General features: G+C 42.5%; 1 protein-coding gene across 4 annotated transcripts in view; it reads left to right on the forward strand.

The window, feature by feature from the left end:
• CACHD1 (cache domain containing 1) overlaps positions 1-18,761 on the forward strand; it is a gene marked incomplete at its 5' end in the record, with an annotated part of 94,330 nt that overhangs the window by 72,685 nt on the left and 2,884 nt on the right. For 2 of the 4 annotated variants that reach the window (XM_084527665.1, XM_084527667.1), the window contains 14 exons: positions 321-489; positions 2,961-3,103; positions 3,738-3,919; positions 5,632-5,742; positions 9,219-9,341; positions 11,271-11,370; positions 11,493-11,609; positions 12,854-13,014; positions 13,378-13,464; positions 13,665-13,781; positions 14,743-14,894; positions 15,120-15,281; positions 16,235-16,312; positions 17,222-17,323. In XM_084527665.1, the coding sequence (XP_084383791.1) occupies positions 321-489; positions 2,961-3,103; positions 3,738-3,919; positions 5,632-5,742; positions 9,219-9,341; positions 11,271-11,370; positions 11,493-11,609; positions 12,854-13,014; positions 13,378-13,464; positions 13,665-13,781; positions 14,743-14,894; positions 15,120-15,281; positions 16,235-16,312; positions 17,222-17,323 (1,804 nt within the window). Of the gene's footprint in view, positions 1-320; positions 490-2,960; positions 3,104-3,737; positions 3,920-5,631; positions 5,743-9,218; positions 9,342-11,270; positions 11,371-11,492; positions 11,610-12,853; positions 13,015-13,377; positions 13,465-13,664; positions 13,782-14,742; positions 14,895-15,119; positions 15,282-16,204; positions 16,313-17,221; positions 17,324-18,761 lie in introns of those variants that run through there. The other 2 variants (XM_084527666.1, XM_084527668.1) reach the window with 2 other exon arrangements.

The following is an 18,761-nucleotide window of genomic DNA, read 5'->3' on the forward strand; positions in this document are numbered from 1 at the left end:
TCAAACCCCCTTACAGGGCAGCTGTGCAGCTCCAAGTTTTGCTAGTCTGAAGTACTAGAGGGTGCTTAAAAATATAGATATATTTTCCAGTGAAAGCATGTGGCACATGCAGCACACAAGTTAGTGTAGTAATGATAAAATGTTACTCTCTGGAGTTAAATTGCTAGTACTCTTCCTAATAGGAACACCCATGTGTTTTTATCAAAGCTTGGAGCCTCTCTGTTAATGACCCTTCAATAAGTATCCATGACCCAGTGTTAGAAATCACTGCTGTCTGAGCAATGGAGGGAAGGTATTAACGACTTGTCTGTGTTTTGCAGGTCCAGGACACCTCCTTTATTCTGTGTGTCGTGGTGATACAACCAGAAATACCCGTAAAGCAGCTTAAGAATCTCAACACTGTCCCCAGCAGCAAGCTCCTGTATCATCGACTGGATCTGCTGGGCCAGCCCAACGCCTGTCTGCACTTCAAGCAGCTGGCAACCTTAGGTAAAGCTCTCGGAGTCTTTCTTGATGTCGTGATGCTGCTGGGGAGTGGGGCAGCAGAAAGTAAAACTCTTCTCACAAAACGCTGGAAGTGCTGTCCTCTGGGGAGAGTTTTTTTCCTCCAAGGCTGATTAGAAACTCAGCCTTACTCGGCTTTTCTGCTCTTCAGTGATCAGAGCTAACTTGCTCATTGGAGAGCACACGTGTGGGTGAATGCAGAGAGACTGCTCATCCAAGCAGGAGAAATCTACGCTGTCAGTCCTGCTTGATCAAGTTCCCAGAAAGTGTAGTGGGGAGAGTAAAAGATGTCTCACCAAGCTTAAAACTAAGTTCTGTTCACTTGGCTGTAAAGCAGTTTATTGGCACATAGCACATCCTAAGAAAATATAATTTCTATACGTATACATAAGTTACTAACATTTACATTTAAATTTTAATCTTCTTGGTTTTGCTAAAATCTGTGCCATTTTATAAGAAGTTCTGTATTAACTGCTTTTGTTTGTAGGAAGGTTTTAAGGTCTTACGACGGATTAGAGAGACAGTTGTGATGTTTTCTTAGCAATAATGCAGCGCCACAAATAGTGAAGTGAGATTAGACTGGAGGAGTAATGGAGGCATTTGACAAACCTATAGAAATTGCTGTCAATTGTTTAAGATAGTTTTGTTTTCTTTCTTTCTTTCTTTAATGTGCTGCCTAGTCTTGATTGTTTTCTATCCAGAAAGACAAGATATAAACGGAAAATACCCCAAAACCACAATACTAAGCTGACAAGTAGAAAAACCTCATGCAAAGCAAAATGTAGCCATATCAGAATATTTGGTCTGGGAAGCAGATGAAGGACTATAATAGAAGTTCATAAGTTATGACTGCACTACATATGGTTGCTGGATGTACCGTGATGTGTTTTAGAGGAATGTGAATAAAAGCAGATCGCTTCACTTACTCCAGTTAATTTTTTCTTCTGGAGACCGTTGCACACTGAGAATTGGGTTACATGGGTCAAATATTCAGAAAAGATGTTGTTCTCAACCTTCAGCCCTGCACCGGCATTATGATTTTTCTTTTAAAAAGAAAAAGCTGTCTGGTCAATTGCAGTTATGCACAATGAAAAATTACTTGCTGCTCTGTTCTGACAATCAACCCTGCCAGCTCTACATTGATTAGTTAGCTCCCTCCTCTGTATTTGTAATTCTCTGATTGTTCATTGTCTAGAACTGAAGGCTTCTCTTGTGTCTTCCTCTGCCATAGCCAACCTTAACGTGGAGAAATAATTTCTTCTTCATCACAAAATCGTTTTATTCTTAAGGGAAACCAACTTCTGTGGATTTTTTCAAAAACCAGCAATTCAGAAATTGTTTAGATTTTGACAACAAGGGCACTAAAGTTGACCAAATAACACCCAGAGTAAATGGATTAACTTCATCACTTCTGTGTTTGAACCAAGAAAGGTAGTTCGTGAGCGTTTACTGTGGTCTGTTGGGTCGAGAGCCGGCTTCAGAACTGGGAGCTTGTGTTGTGATTTATGTTCTCCACTGCCTTGTGTGAGAGTTGAAGTCCCTTAGTGTTTTATAAGCCTTGCCATATGACGCTGCATCATTCTCTCCATTCTTCGCCTGTTTTATGTGGCATTTTCGGTTTACAAATGCAGATAATTGACATTGGGCCATGCTTTCGTAGCGCTGAGTGGATGCAGGACAACTGTTGGGTTCTTCCAGCTCTTGCACTACCTCCTCTGTTTCCTTTTGAGCATTTCCATCTCTGACTCTTCAGTGGCTTCCCTTTTTTCAATATCTGCTTTTTTTTAACCTCACAACTTTATTCATGGTACATTAAGACATTATATTACTCCACTGCTGCCAGCCTGTTTTCCCAGTGTTGGCTTCCCTTGCTGTACACCTTTACACTGTCCTAAATGGCAAAAATCCCATTTAGCCATTTCTTTGCTTTCATTAAGATCTCCTTTCAGGTGTATGGGTAGCAGCATAGCAGATCTGAAGCAGTGAGCTGCTCTTTCATTTTTTTCCTCTTCAATTAAGACTATTGCCAGAAGCAAAGAATATGTTGTCTACCTACTGGAAGCAGCAGAGCCAGAGCTATGCCTAGATGGCTGTGAGATCGGTGTTTTAACAAAAACTGTATCCAACACTGTAGAAATGTTTGCGCAAAGTGAGTTTTGACAGGGCCTCAGGAGACAAGCTGTGCTCGTAAGCATCCCGGTTTGGGTGGAAAGCCTCACATTTCCTCACCTCACTCACAGTGTGTTCACGACCCCAAAAAGCTGTGCACTTTTCCTTCCGATGTGTGGGAGAGTGGAGGAGCAAGCAGAGGAGTAGAGAGCACAGCAGCGTAATTCCTTCCACATATCCTCAGATAGGACACCAACGTCAAAAACCCTTTCGTGATATGAATGTATTTACAATGCAATATGTCCAATTCACTGTCCTTAGCTTCTTTACTATTTTCCTTTTTTTAGAAAGCCCTACGGTAATGCTCTCTGCAGGCAGCTTCTCTTCTCCTTACGAACATCTCAGCCAGCCCGAGACAAAGCGGATGGTGGAACATTACACGGCGTACCTCAGCGACAACACACGCCTGATCGCTAACCCTGGCCTTAAGGTATGTCCTTGGTGTTGGCCACTCTTCTGTCCCTGCTTTCCTCCCATCCACGGCTTTTTGCTCGACCTCCTGGACTGTGCAGCATTCATCCTGGAGGGCACTACCTGAAACATTTATTTCCTGGTGCTCACAGGGCTGTGAAGCAGTAGGGGGGTGATTTGGAGTGGTATCTCCATGCCTGGAGAGATGGCCATGGGCCTCAAGGCCCACAGGAGCAAAGAGAGGAAGGGGAGGGCATCTTGCCCCAAGAGGTGGAAAAAAAGGTTGATAAGCAGCTATTGAAATGAATGTGAGGAAAAATAAAGCTGCAGAAAATTGTTAGTGGAAACTACTTTTGTGATTCTAGACGTATCAATGAGAAAACTATTTCTTTCTGTGAGCAAAGCAGCATTTTTATTTACCTGAATTAAAAAAGCAAGTGCTAAAAGCCACAGAGATAACGACAACAATATTTCATTATAATAAGCTTTTCCTTTGCTTGGAATGTGCCAGATCAGTCTGGTGTGAGAAGACTTTAAACAAGTAATTGAGTTTAGATGATCTCTGATCGCGCTTTAGGAAACCCCGCGAGCAGCTTATTATCTTTTCATGCAAGTCTTAGAGGAACCCTGCTAGGTCTGCCTTTGTTTTGCAGTTCTCTGTCAGAAATGAAGTAATGGCTACCAGTCACGTCACAGATGAATGGATGACACAAATGGAAATGAGTAGCCTGAACAGTTATATTGTGCGCCGTTACATAGCAACCCCCAATGGGGTGCTCCGAATTTACCCCGGTTCCCTCATGGACAAAGCATTTGATCCCACCAGGAGACAATGGTGAGTTTTAGGGTCCTGTTATCAAAGCTTTGGATAATCTGGGAGGGCAATAAAGGAAAATATTTGGTATCGATTTCATAGCCTGGGTTTGTTACGGTCAGCTGTAAACTATTTAACTAGAAATGTTTTCATCGTGGGTAAAAGGTGCTTAAATGCAGCTAGTTAAAACCTTTATTGGTTCTAATTTCAAACCATTTTGTTTTAAAGGATCGTTTGTTTCATATCCCTGCTATAGCAGATGGGAATATAAATATTCAGAAAATGAGCATCCCCTTTAGGGATTAGCTAATTCAGCCCTCAGAAGCCTTTTCAGCTCCTTGTGCCGTTTTTGGTTGTGAATATTTGAGTCATCTTGTTTGTTTGTTTACAGTGGGTTCTTCACTGCTTTAAAAGAGGAATTTGCTGGCTTGGCTGCCAGCTATTAATTATGCACTAGCATTTGATTTGGGAAAATATTTGTATACATTACAAATGAGAGCCTGAGACATGAGAGCCGTCTGGAGTGTGTTTTGACGTGCGCTTTGTTGAAAGCAGCCAGCCAGGTGCTGCCGCACTGTGACTCGGAGCAAGCCCATGAAAGGCTGCGAGGCGCGAGCTGAGCCTGGCTCCCAGCCCTCCAGCTGTACAGGGAGGGCTCTGAATGCTCCTGGCATCGCCCCTGCTGCAGCTCTCCTGACCCACGTTTCCCCTGAAAGATCATTACCGTAGTTCTTGATTACCTTTTCTTTCAGTTTTCTTCCCCTTTGTTGTTGCTTATGGTTTTACTGACAAATAAGATGATGGAATATTGCTCTTCTTTTGTAGGGAGGTAAATGGGGCGCATTCATGCTGTAAATGAGCCGACTGTACCTTTACAATCCCTCGTTTCCATTTTAAAGGCCTTTCTTACTGTTTTTATTATTGGTTGGGATTTTTTGTTTTTGTGTTTTTGCTTTCATACTTCACTGATTTCCTCAAACCATGTTTTTAAGTCTCCACATGCAGCATCAGATAGTGTCTTGTTGTTAAATAGGACCAAATGTTAGTGTTTTGGGAAGAAGATGCAAGCACAACGGTAATAATGTACAAGTCAGTTAAGCTGCTTCAACAGATCAGCAGAAACTTGCAAGTTAGTATAGTGGGGCAGAAAAAAGCCTAGTGATAGCTTCTCCATGCATAAAAGCATTTCCAATAGTGAGAAGGGTTTATAAATTTTCTTATAGCAGTAGGAAGATATTTGACAAGATTTTGGATTATTTTACATTGACAGTAAGTTTTAAAAGTTTGTAATTTGTTACTGCTTTCTGAAACCTCCCAGATTTCCATGTGTGAATTCTGCCGGTGGGAGGTACTTCCTCCTGTGTTTGCAGTGTCATGATTGTGATTGTATTTCCTTTGAGAGTCTGAGACTCCGCTGACACCGCATCATGCGTTATTGTGGGACAAAAATGTCTAGAATGACATTACATATATTCTGTGCAGAAGTAAATTGATTTATTTTTTTACATGAAGTTGTGTCTACTGAGGAACCATTTATTCAGTTTCCTTTACATCTGGGTCCTCGTCGTGCCTAGGTGCTTGGTTAACATTAAGCAGCATTAATTTGGTAGCGCGTTATTCACAGCGTGCAGAATTCAATGCTTGTCTGTGTTTCTGCAAAATCAAGGATACTGTTTTAAATTCAAAGTAACTGTTTCTTACTAATTACAAATGTTTCTCTTGGCTCTCCTTAGGTACTTGCATGCAGTGGCTAATCCAGGACTAATTACCTTTACTGGTCCCTACTTGGATGTTGGAGGGGCAGGCTATGTCGTTACCATCAGTCACACTGTCCATTCTTCCAGGTAAATTGTGTTTGTAGGTTTGTGTCAAGTGAGAATACTCTAAAATCTTCTGAAAATATTTGTTTTAGGTAGGACTGAAACAGGCTGGATGACTCCTCTGTGTTCAAGAACTGAAAAAAAAATACATATTTTTAAAGTGCATTTGACAAAATTTAATATAACCTTGGGTAGATTCACTAGAAATAGGATATTGAAACTGTGAAGAATCCCTGGGATATGAATAGGTTTATATTCTGGTTTATTTATTTAATATGTAAATAATAACAGCATAAATAAGATGGATTGGGTGGGTAAGAATGTGCTTCCTCATGACCATGAGGAGAAATTTCATGTGTACAAGATGAAGATCAAGGAGAGGGAGAAAGGACCACTGCCTTGGGCAGTTTGGGATCTGTTCCCTCTCTGTCACTAATCAAGTAGTATGATCTACTTTCTCGTCAAGACAGCTAATCTCTAAATTTCTGGAAGTTTTCTGAAATTACACATACAAAAGTCATCTGTACCAGGGTGATGTTCAGACAGAGACAGGTGAAAGCAGATCTGCTGAGCTGCCAGTGGAGGTGAGTCTACAAGGCTGCTACTTAAAGAGCTGTCTGTGCTCCAGAAATTCAGAGAGCTCCTTGCCTGGGCTGTTTAAATTTAGCACTTCTGTGGCGAGTTTTTCAGGAGTAAGAACAACTTGTGGAGGAGCCCGTAAACCTTGAGCTGCACTTACAGGACTGCAGAAAACAAATTAGAATGAAAGCAGCAGCCTGTGCCTTTGGGGTTAAAGCACCACATATAGCTGAAGGAACATCACAGCCAGATGAGAAGGAGCATTTTCATAATTAACATCTTCTGTGATTGAAAAAGGAAGCATTCTAATGTCTCTTTGTTCAAAGTTGATCAAGAGAATCTCCATGTTTCTGCTAAGTCTCAGTGCAGTTAGTAGTGCTGCCATGGAGTGGAGTCTGTCTGTCTGGGAAGACCTTCTCAGTGCTGAGCTGACCCATTCCTCAAGGACCAGACCTTCAGTGTTTCACCTCTCTCGGGGCCAGGCCCCCAGCCTAAGGCTGCGGTTCATTTTGAGGTGTAGGATGCTTACAGGAGATGGGTTGGTGGAATAGATACTGAAGCTTTTTTGTTGTAAGCACTCACAGGATTCAGAAATATTGGTAGTCGGGTTGGTTTGTATGTGGAGGCTCTCCCAAGGTTTTCTCTGAGCACATGGCTTACTTGCACGCTCTATCTAACAGATACAGATCACAAAGCCAGCAAAGCTCAGTTTTTTAGTTCTTGGACACATCTTGGCTTTGTTTGGGGCTTCCCACCACACATCTGCCTCTTTTTTGTCAGGAGCAGTATCTAGCCAGATGCCTGCGTGGTGCCTCTTGCAGAGATTTATTCAAGGGAAATAAGCACTTTTGTAAGAAGAGAAGTGCTCTTAATCAAAGTTCTGATTTTTATCTAGTAGGAGATGTTTCAGTTGGCATTAAAAACTTGAAGGTTGCGTGGGTTATTAGAACATGATTAAGGAAGAGTTAAATGAAGTTTGGCAGATGTGAGTGTGATTCCTGGGTAAATATGACCTCTAAAGCTTAGAGTCACATGCAGTTATAATCTCCCCCAAAAAAGGGGGCTTGGAAGGGGATCAGCGGAGTTAATACACGTACTTGTCAGAAACAGCTGTGTAACAACATCAGTTTGCCTGGAACTGCAGTTTATCTCTCATTGCCATCTTCTGTATATCTTCCTTATATTTTAGAGTCTGGGGATAAAAGATTCATGGAAGAAGTTGCTTAATGCAGCTTGCATCAATAAACCAGAAGGAACTAATACTTAATAATGAAGCTACAATATTTACAGCATTCCTCGTGGCTTTTTGTCTCTTAGGACAGAGGACTAACTTCGTGGCTTGATGCCTTGTCACAGACAGTTAAATGTGTCTGTGCTGCTTCACTGTCGTTCTTTTTCCCATTCCTTCTTCCTGAGATGGATAATACTAAAAATAAATTCAATGCCATTTCTTTAAAAGCTACGTCTATAAATCTACAAATCAGAGTTGACTGCATTAAATTTCACTACATCTTCCCTGTGCCTCTTTAAAAGCAAACAAACTTCAGCCCAGTAAATGGAGTTGGTTTTATGTGCAGAGGGGGTTGCCAGCAGCCTCCACTTCATCCAGTCCAGCTGTGCTGCTCACTTCTCTTCTAAACATTTTTATTCCTATCTTCAGAGATAAAACTGTTTTAAAGAGTAGATGAAGTAGCAAGTCAAATGCATCTCCTTTGTCATCAGTGTAAGGCTACATATGTGCAAAAAATCATCCCCCTACCCTTTGAGGGTGACCTGATGGTTTATGTCCTTCAGGGAGGAGAGGTAGCTTACTCTCATCATGCCATTCCAATGAGAATGTGGCTGGTAGAAATGTGACAGGATTGCCTGGTCATTCAGTCCAGCCTCAGGCTACTACAGGCCACTGCGTAATAGGCAGTTTACAAAAATTATTATAATTCGTATTAGATTTTTCCCTTCTGTTATTGTATTACGAGGGTTTTGTTCCAGGGCCTCGCTGCTCTGATGCCCAGCTTCCCAGCGGGGATTTGCACCTTAATTAAAGTGCATCCGGACACGTCTCCTGAGGGGAAGATGGGACCTTTCTGGGACAGAAAGTTATGGAAAAATAACAACATAATTGGAATATAACTTCTGTTTGGAGCTGTCAGCAGCCAGATGGTTCCAGCCAAATGTCAAGGCTGTGCTGCTTCTTCCAGGAGAGCTCTTGCAATTACTGTACTGATGGTGGGGAAAGTTAAAAAGACATGACTGAGCAGAAGTTGTACTTTTTTACCTTTATAGAGCTGCAAGAAAATATGCTTCTGTACATCAGCCTGAGACTGTCTTGTGGTCTTTCATTTATCAGTTGCCAAGGCAACTCTGTATATTCCTGGACTGAGGCATAGAAATAGGAACACAAGCACATTCTCAGTGTGGGCAAGATATTGCAATGCACAGCAGCTCTTGCTGCCTCTGCTTGGAAGCATCCACAGAGACTTCAGGTTCTGCACTTTTCCTGTGGTTTATTGTTGCCCTACACCAGGGGAAAAATACGGGTTCAGACCATTTGTTACGTTATGGGGATTGAAATGTCACTTGGCACTCAGTAGGCAAGTGGGAGACAATGTGAGGTTAATCACTGAATTACTCCTGTTTGATTCCCACTAGTATGGGTAGCTGGCCTGGTAGTAGGATGCAGTTTCCCTACGTGAGGCATTTAACACAGTGCTCATTAAACAGCGCCTGTTAGAGGTGCTGGAGCTTTGCTCCTCCGCAGGCAGCTGGTGTACGGATGGGTCTGAGCCATGTAGGTATGGATCTGAGCTGGTTGTTCACGTGCCCAGGAATCCAGTTCCCTGTTCAAGTAGGGAGCTGAGCAATTACAATATTAATTAATCCAACCATTAAAGCCTTTTTGCTTTTTTCTCCTTGCTTCGCAGCGCACAGATGTCTTCGGGGCATTCAGTGGCTGTGATGGGCATTGACTTCACCCTGCGGTACTTCTACAAGGTTCTCATGGACCTGCTCCCCGTTTGTAACCAAGACGGAGGAAACAAAATCAGGTAAGCCTTTCCGTTCAGGTAACACTTGTCCCCAGTGGTTTTTCATTTTATTCTATATTTGACCAGGTGACCCAGAGGTACCTTCCACCCCGTCTTACTCTGGGATTCTGTTACTGTTGATACGCATTCTCTGATTTGTACCTAGAATTTGTGCTAGTTCTCATACAGATTATGTGGACATTTTATTGCTGAAGATCACTAAGATCATGAGCTAAGAAAACAGTCTACATTAATACAAAAAAAGGAAGATAACTGATTTCCATTTGTTATATTTAGGCTTCACTGAAATCTTGGGGGGGGGAGACCGATAGTTTTCATTAAATGACCACGCTGCCTTCCTCTTCTGTTTGTTTTGATTTGGGTTTGTTCTAGATACCTTCTGGAACACTGACCAAGCAAGTTGTTGTGAGCAGTGATTATTCACGTGTAATAACATTATATTAGATCTAGTTATTTTAACTATGATTATTTAAATAGGCTACTATTACATTAAATAAAAATACCTAGCACAGCACTAGTTGTAAAAGGTCCAATTTTAGTTTGACCTAAGTGCATCTAATTGTTCCTCCTCCCTTGGTCATCTTTGAAGAATCACATGTGGGGGAGGTTGTAGTTTGGATCTGGAGTAACTTGATAATGTAGTTTGGGCATTGTTGTTTCTTAAATCTTGCATTTGGGAAGGGAAGTGGTTTTCTGTCATCCTTCCAGTTATTTTCTGGTTTGGTTTGGATGTTTTTTGTGTATCTTATTACATTTAAAAAGCATATCAGGATTTCTGGTTTGGCATTCTTTTTTTCTTTTTTTTTTTTTTCTCCAGTTTATTCTTTACTTTATTCTGTTCCTGTATTCCCTAAATCAGGATTTTCAAGCATATCATTAAATGCTTTGTTTAGACCATTCTAATATAGAAGCTGGATCTAATGCTTACAGCCTTTGCATAAATGCTTGCAGGTATCAGGGGATATCAATTGTAACTATTTGGCAGGCATTTGTTTGTTTTTAAATGCATCTCTACAAAGGTTTTCTCTGCAGTCAGTCTGGGGTAATCACTAGTTCTCCTGTTTCCTTTAACATCTTTTAGGAAAAAAATAGAAGACACCATCCACAGCATGAATTCCTAATGCAAAACCCCAAAAGATCGAGGGAGTAAAGATAAACATATAAATGAAAACCAAGAAAAAAAACTATGAAATGTTTTCACGACTCCTTTGGGCAGTGTCGGGCAGCCGCATTGCCCTCCTCCCATCTCCCTTGTGCCGGCAGCGACCCTGCACAGCTCCCCGGCCTTCCCAGCGCCGTGTCTGTGGCTATGGAAACACAAAGCCCAGGGCTGCTGCGGGCAGGGCAGGCTCCAGCCTCGCAGCATGCTGCTGTCTGGGTGGGGGCACGCATGGGGCATCGCTTCCCTGAGACCACACAGGAAACTAACGGGAATTGCTGCAAAGGGAGAGGAAAGGTTGGGGAGGCAAAGTGAAACACGTGATTGCTCTCTGTTAAGATTTAATTCTAAAGCAGGACGTCATTAAATGAGTGTGAAACCTCTGTTTAATCAGTAACACAGTAGATTAATAAACTCTTAAACCTTTCCGAGTTCAGTACGCTTCCTTTAGTTCAGGACCTTTCCGGATCAGACATGACCATGCACCGATCGGTTTCCCTTTTTGTTTCTAACCAGTTCAGTTTTCAAGTTCTCCATAGCCCAGGCTTGCAGCGGCAGTAACAGGTTTAAAAGCTTCAGGGAGATGCTGATGCAGCCTTCAAAACTGTTTTCCAGTGAATTTGTTTAATGGCCCTGTTATTTTAGTAATGGGAAGCCCTTAAGAGCTCTTCCTCCAGCTGGAAATTGGAGATGGTGTTTTATTGCACCGTGTTCCTGTAATACCCAAGGAAGCCTAACGGGAGACTGACAGCTCTGTTTGTCGCGGGCAGGTGCTTTATCATGGAGGACAGGGGGTACCTCGTGGCACACCCAACCCTCATCGACCCCAAAGGACACGCGCCAGTAGAGCAGCAGCATATTACGCACAAGGTTTGGCTCCTTTTTTCTTGATCTCTTCCTCCCTTTTCTAACTCCTGTGGTGATGAGGACTGTAGAGAAGTCACTGCTCATACCTGGTTTAAAAGGCATAAAATGCTGTGTTTCTCACTCAGGAGCCGTTGGTAGCAAATGACATTCTTAACCACCCAAACTTCGTGAAGAAAAACCTCTGCAACAGCTTCAGTGACAGAACAGTTCAGCGGTTTTATAAATTCAATACCAGCTTAGTGGTAAGTGTGTTGTTTTTTTTTTCTATTTATTTATTTTGCTTTTGAGCATGCATTGGTTGGGTTGGGTTTCTTTTGGTGGAAACACAAATCCTTGCCAGGATCAGCAGACATGAGTCTAAGCCAGCCTTCTGTGTGGATTGGCCTCTGTTCACCCTCTCCAAACACGAAATCAGTGATCTGAACCACACAAACAGTTCTCACATGAGAAGTCAGTTGACACACAAGGGATTATGGATGGCCAGCTGTGGTTGATGTCAGCAAAGTTTAGGCCAGCATTAGGAAAATGAGAGAGGTTTGCTAGGCAAGCAGGCAAATGCATTTGGTGATGCAATGTGCGCAAGCATTTCCAGGTTATCACTTGTCAAACTGCAGGCTGGAGACCTGAATTCCTCTCGTGTTCAGCCGTGCTTCGAGGTCCAAGCCAGGGGCTGTCATCTCTCACTGCGTGGTGAACGCTGACTGCAGTGTAACAGATCCACCCTTGCAAGATTACTGCAGAATTATTCAAAAGATGTTAAGCTCTGTGGGAGAAGTTGCTTTTCAAATAATACTTCTCAATTATTAATGAGAAGGTGGGAAATGAGTGTCAAAAATATTTGAAAGTTATGTCAGAACACATTGATTTGTGTCAGGTAGGCTTAAACATTTCCCCCACATTTGAAATGCAAAGCAAAAAGCAGGTTACTCGAGAGGAAATTGTATAGGACAGAGCAAAACCTTAAGATTGTGCTGTGCAAATCGGAATCAGAAATTAGCCTGCCTACCAAATAGATCGCAGCTGTACAGTGCTGTGGTGTATGGGTTCTTTATGTACGTGTGCCAGCAAGTTTTCAACAAGTCGTGATGGTGCCTCCCCGTCAGAGCTGAGCCTCGTAGCGGAGGTCACGGAGAGCTGGCGCAGTGGGACGGGTGGGGTGAGCGGTGCCACGGAGTGAAACGTAACCTGCTGTCAGCGGGATGTCAGGCTCAGCCCCGCCGCTGCATCTCATGATGTTTACAAGCTAAGCATCTTTTTTCTATCTTCATCAAAGTCTTTCCACCCAGTAGCAGCTTGGAAGATGTGCAGAACTCAACAGGTTGAAGAACAACTTCATAAGTCTCCTATTTGGAAAGGCAGCTCTCCCATGCATTTTTGTTCCCTTGGCTTTGTGTGTTTCCATGCAAGGGGGGAAACATTCAGCTCCATAAAGAACAGGTTTCTTGGTATACCATTAACACAGCTTTTTTTTTTTTTTTTTTTCTAGGGAGATCTGACAAACCTTGTCCACGGCAGTCACTGCTCCAAGTACAGGCTGACGAGGATACCTGGCACCAATGCCTTCGTGGGAATCGTCAACGAGACCTGCGACTCGCTTGCTTTCTGTGCCTGCAGCATGGTGGACAGGCTCTGTCTGAACTGCCACAGGTCAGCTGGAGATCTGATAGGAGTGGGCTAGTCCAGGCGTTTTGTAAAGTTTATAAAAAGTTTTTTTTTAAAACGTGTTTATTTTATAACCTAAGTGAAAATATGCAGTGCAAAACTCAAAAGAAAACTAGTTAATTTACTCGTGCTGCTTGTAGGGGTCATGGTGGTTTAGCATTCCTTTAGTCCTTTAATCCATTCTGTCACTGTATTAAGAGTAGTTTGTTCTTGACATGTTTGTAAGAGGGGGTGAGAGAAGAAGGGGCACTGAACAGCATTCTCAGTGGCGAGCAGTCCTGCAGCTGCACTGTGGGGTTAAAATTTCCGAGCCGCCTGATGCATTGTTTTTGTTTTCTGCCTCTGAAGAATGGAGCAGAACGAATGCGAATGCCCGTGCGAGTGCCCTCTGGAGGTAAACGAGTGTACTGGCAACCTCACCAACGCCGAAAGCAGGTGAGGACAAACGTTCTGGGACAAAAGTTAACAAAAATGAGTGTTTGTACATGCAACTAGCAGGTGGTACAGGAGAGAATATACAGTATGTTTTAGGATATTTAAGCAAATGACAATGTAGTAGGTCAAATGATGGTTTTCATGGATTGTTACTTGACCACTTCTTATGTTACAATGCCTTACTTTTTGCCCCAATATAGGAATCCTAGTTGTGAAGTGCATCAGGAGCCAATGACTTTCACAGCAATTGATCCCAGCCTCCAGGATGCTCTCCCGCAGTGCATTAACACGCAGTGCAATCAGAGGACAGAGAGCGGGTAAAGTGCAGTTCTCCCTTTCTGAAGATACACAGTGTTCTTGACATAATTGCTATTATTCCTTTAAGTGAAAATAGTTCCTCCTTACATGGTTTGAAGGAAGAAAAAAGGAAATATGATACCAGAATGAGATATTATAGCAAACACCAAGGATGACATTATCTTGTAGTGCAGGAACACAAGGCTTCACTTTTTCTGTCTGAGTCACATAACACCATTAATAACAAACAAATGGCTTTCCAGTCACACTTCATGACTCTGAAGAGCTGAGGGTTGTGCAAGTACAACATTTGCTGTTGAAAAGACAAATTCTTCTTTTTAGCAAAACAGATAGTACTGCTATGTTTGTCTGCCTTCTGGAGGGCTATGTGGACTGAAGTGTTCACAGAAAGGAGACAATACATTAACAGTGGTGACTTTGGAGCATGCTAGCAATGTTAGCTGCCTGTCAGCTTCCTGTGTCTCTGTTCTACTCTTGGCATTTTGTGGAGATGCTTGAGGGCTTATTTAGTTTTTGCCAGTTTTGAGTGGTCTCTAGGGAACTGAGATTGCTAGAACACATCACGCTCTGACCAGACTTTTCCAAATCCTTTCTTCTAAAGGATTGCAGAAAAGGGGTGGATCTGTAGTCAGACTTCACTATGCTGAGAAGAAACTTATTGGACGAGTTACAAATAGGAAGTTCTCCCTTTGCTCGACGCGAGGGAGGGAGGAAAAAAAAAAACACAAATCAAACAGGCTTGGAAGCTCAAGATACAGCTTCCCTGTATAAATAACCTTGTTCTACCTGACCATTTTAGTGAGAAATTCTTGTGGGCAAATGTTACACAATGTGAGAGGAGAGTTTACGGATGCCTTTGGCCTCCCTTTGTCTCGTGATTCTAAAATAGGCTGAGCTGTGTCAAATGAAAAGTTCTGGACTTGGCAGTAAATGTCGCTTTCTTTCATTCTTATTTTTCAGGGATTGCTTTGGTGTCTTGGACTGTGAGTGGTGTATGGTAGATAGCGATGGGAAGACCCATCTGGATAAGTCCTATTGTGCCCCGCAGAAGGAATGCTTTGGTGGCATTGTGGGAGCCAAGAGCCCCTATGTGGATGACCTGGGAGCAATAGGTAACTCTCCTTCTGAACAGTCCCTGCATTAGCTCTTTTCATTCAGTAGAATACCCTTTCAATGTCAGAGCATGCTTCAAGTTAACAGAATCACAGAATGGTTTGGGTTGGAAGGGACCCTAAAGATCATCCGATTCCATCTCTAGTCACGAGACGTTGATTTAAACCTTTCTGCAGAGCATTTATGTTTTTTTTTTCCCCTATGTTTTGTGCCTTTTGATTTAGGAGATGAGGTCATCACTCTGAACATGATCAAAAGTGCACCAGTCGGGCCAGTGGCTGGAGGCATTATGGGCTGCATTATGGTGCTTGTCCTAGCAGTATACGCCTATCGCCACCAGATACATCGGAGGAGTCACCAGCACATGTCACCTTTGGCTGCACAGGGTGAGCTGATAACTATTGAGAGAAGTAGTAGATATGGGAATTGAAAGCTGAAAACAACAACAAAATCTTTTTTCTTGGTTTTGTTTCTCCCCTCAATGCTTCACACCATTGTATTTCTCTCTTGCCAGCCTCTGTAAAAGGTTATGTCCAGGGTGCTTGTGTATTGCTGCCCTCTTCTGGGTGTAGTCCAACCTGCTGCCTCCAGAGGAAATTCTGCCCAAAAAACTCAAAAGCATTTCCTATCAGGAAGCTGAAGTTATGATTTTTCCCGAGTTAAAATGATAAGCCCAAGTTCACAGCTTTGAGGGCCTCGTCATAGCATGCTGGTCAAATATGTTTATTTCTGCACTGGAGTGATGATTTGGGGAGTATTACAGTTCTCACACCCATTCTGTTTGGGCTGTTTGGGACGTGTTTGTTTTTTATTTATATCCCTGCTTCTGTTCCACGTGATGTTCTTGAGGTCACGCACATCAAAGGGGCCAAACAGAGCAAAATCCTTTCTTCTGTGGCTGCCTGGGCAGGGCGTAGAAGCTTTTCTGGAATCACGGAGCCCTTACAAACTTGTGATGATAGGATATTTTTGTGACAAAAGCACTGAAGTCTAAGAGACAAAACTGAATTTGGGAGAAATGTTGTTGAGAAGTGATGGTGGTTAGAAAGTTACAGAGAGGAGAGTGTGATTGGTGCTAATTACCTGTATATTTGATTACCTTGTCTACATTTTGCATCAGTTTCCTTTCTATAAAGCCTGTTCCATTCAGGGCTGTGGGGTGTATCATTTTCGTGATATCCCTAAGCCCCATCTATCTTGGAAACAGCACACCAAGCTGCATCTCTTCAAACAATAATACAAAGTGATTCCACTATAATACCAGGGTAACAGCCATTAGTAAGTTGATCCAAAATTTTTCTCTTAACAGTTGCATTTTTCTGTTTGTAATGGTGTGTAGAAATGTCAGTGCGTATGTCGAACCTGGAAAATGATAGGGACGAGAGAGACGATGACAGCCATGAAGACAGAGGAATCAGTAAGTACCAAATCACTTCTCTGTCAAAAATATTAAAGTAAATGAGCTATTTGTTTTCTTAATAAGTTAAATTTTTTAAAAAAAGGAAACTCCATGCTGATTAGCAGTAGAAAATGGCTGGACAATGTTTTAACTAAGTTGTAACTTCCAGTGTTCCTCCAGTCTCATGATGAAAAATTGCATTTATTCTTTTTAAAAGACTGTAATCTCAACTGTGTGGAGGAGGTTTTTCTCTTTTGCCCCCCATCATGACCATTTCCAGCAGCAGCTGAGCTGCAGCTTAGAAATTACAATTGTGACAATACGCAAGAGGTATGCAAAGCTGCTACCTTTGTTCAGCCTTGGCAAGGAGCGGCCAAGTCTAGCATGCACCTTCAACAAATGTGTCAGCAAATCTTACTTGCATCGAATTTGGGGTGCTCGTTCTTCTTTGTCAGTAAAAGTGGCACTTCGAATGTAATGCTGCTGTATTGTAAAATGTCACAGGTGTACCTATACATTTTGGGAGAGCTCCAGATTCAGACCGGATCCCTGCCTCTGATCCCTCACTAAAACAACACCTAAGATTTGAAACTCTGTCAACACTTACGGATTAAAAAATAAAAATACCTGAGCTTCATGGCTTGCATCTGCTGTTTTTCCAAGTCCTTTTGTTAGCATGGATAAGTTAATACTGTAATTTCTTTCAAGTTGATGAGGTTGATGAGTTTGGATCTTGATCTATCCCACATTTAGATACCACCTCTTTACTTCCAGTCTTCTGTCACTTAACAGTCTTGAGTCTTAATAGTAGTATTTGAGTAGAATTAGTTTGCAGAAAGCCTGTTTCACTGTGCCTGATTTGTCCTACTGGTAAAATTCGGTAAAATACTTTCATGGAAGTCAGTTCCATTTCTTTTTCTCCCCCAGTCAGTAACACTCGATTCATCGCAGCGGTAATAGAGCGGCACGCCCACAGCCCGGAACGCAGACGCCGATACTGGGGTCGATCAGGAACAGAGAGTGACCACGGTAATGCCTTAAAATCACCATCCTAATTACAGGTTAATGGTTGTGGTTATTCAGATGTCTAGCATGTTGCAGATAAGGCTGCCAAAAAAAAAAAAAAAAAAAAACACCTTTGCACATTATTGCTACACAGTTAAACAGTTTTGACACCCTTCAGCAAATGATGCTGTCCAGCGAAGGAGCTGTTTTTGTCAGAGCAGTCGTGTATGAGCAGCTAAACGCTGTGCTCTCCCTGTCTGATCCTTGGGTTCTGCTAGCTTCACTGGGTGACCAGAATTCAGACTAACAGAAATGTTGCTACACTTACCACCCTGGTTTTCCACTGCCGACCCTAACAATCCAGATGTTCAGGTGAGATGATAAACCTCTCCTACTCAATGAGAGAAACAAACCCCTTGCAATCAAGTCAGCATCTCTGCTGCTTTTTGTCTTTGGGACATGCATGCCTTTCATAAAATTCTAGCAACGTGCTGGATGCCTGCATTTGCCAGGGTAAAGTAAGCTTGGATTAGAGGTCAGTGACTCAGGTGCCTCCTTAGCTTTTCTGTTGCACATTCAGTCAATATCATCACCACAGAGGGCATCTTATGTCACCGTTAAGCAAATATCAACATCAACTGTGTACATGGATAGCAGTGAAGGGTGTTCATCCTTGTGTGGCTGTTCCACACATACACACTGTTTAGGTTCAGAGAATTTTGATACATCTCTCGTGCCCTGAGGCTAATTAAGTCTTAAAAGCAGTTAGAAGGGTGTTGTGCTGTTGACTCATGAGCAGGGCTTAATAGACGTTAAGAGAAGGCTGGACAAGGCAGTCTGCTACAGACAACAGCCTGCCATAGTGGGTGTCAGTTCTCTGGAAGACCCATTCAATTTTAAGACAGTGGTTGCACTAATGGAATTACTGATGGACAGGAAACCTCAGTGCCAAAACCGTGCAATGGGAATGAACAGATGTCTGAGAGACAATCTTGCTTTAGGAGGCATTATCCAGGATTTGGGGTCTGATTACCTGTGCTGTGCTGAGACAGATTTGCTAGACTAATGCTCCTTTTGCTCCATTTCTTGTAGTCTCAGCAAATCCTTGCCATCTTTCCTCGTTAACATGTGAGGGTTAGCAGGGTTACTGTCTACCTGCCTCTGGAATGTGCACTTCTGTTTTTAGTCTGTAATCTTCAGAGATTGAAGTCTTCTGCACAGTCTTCTCCCCCATTTCTTCTCTGCCAACTAAAAGCCATGACTCAGACCATGGAATCGTAGAATTGTTCAGGTTGGAAAAGACCTCTAAGATCATCCAACCTTTAACCTAGTACTAAAGTCTACCACCAAACCATGCTACTAAGTTCTAAATCTACACGTTTCTTGAAGACCACCTCCAGGGATGGTGACTCGTCACAGTGAGAACCAACTTCAGCTACTTAGCCTGGTATTTCTTAACACG

This window comes from Aythya ferina (assembly GCF_964211825.1).
Source record: "Aythya ferina genome assembly, chromosome: 8".
Classification (NCBI taxonomy): domain Eukaryota; kingdom Metazoa; phylum Chordata; class Aves; order Anseriformes; family Anatidae; genus Aythya; species Aythya ferina.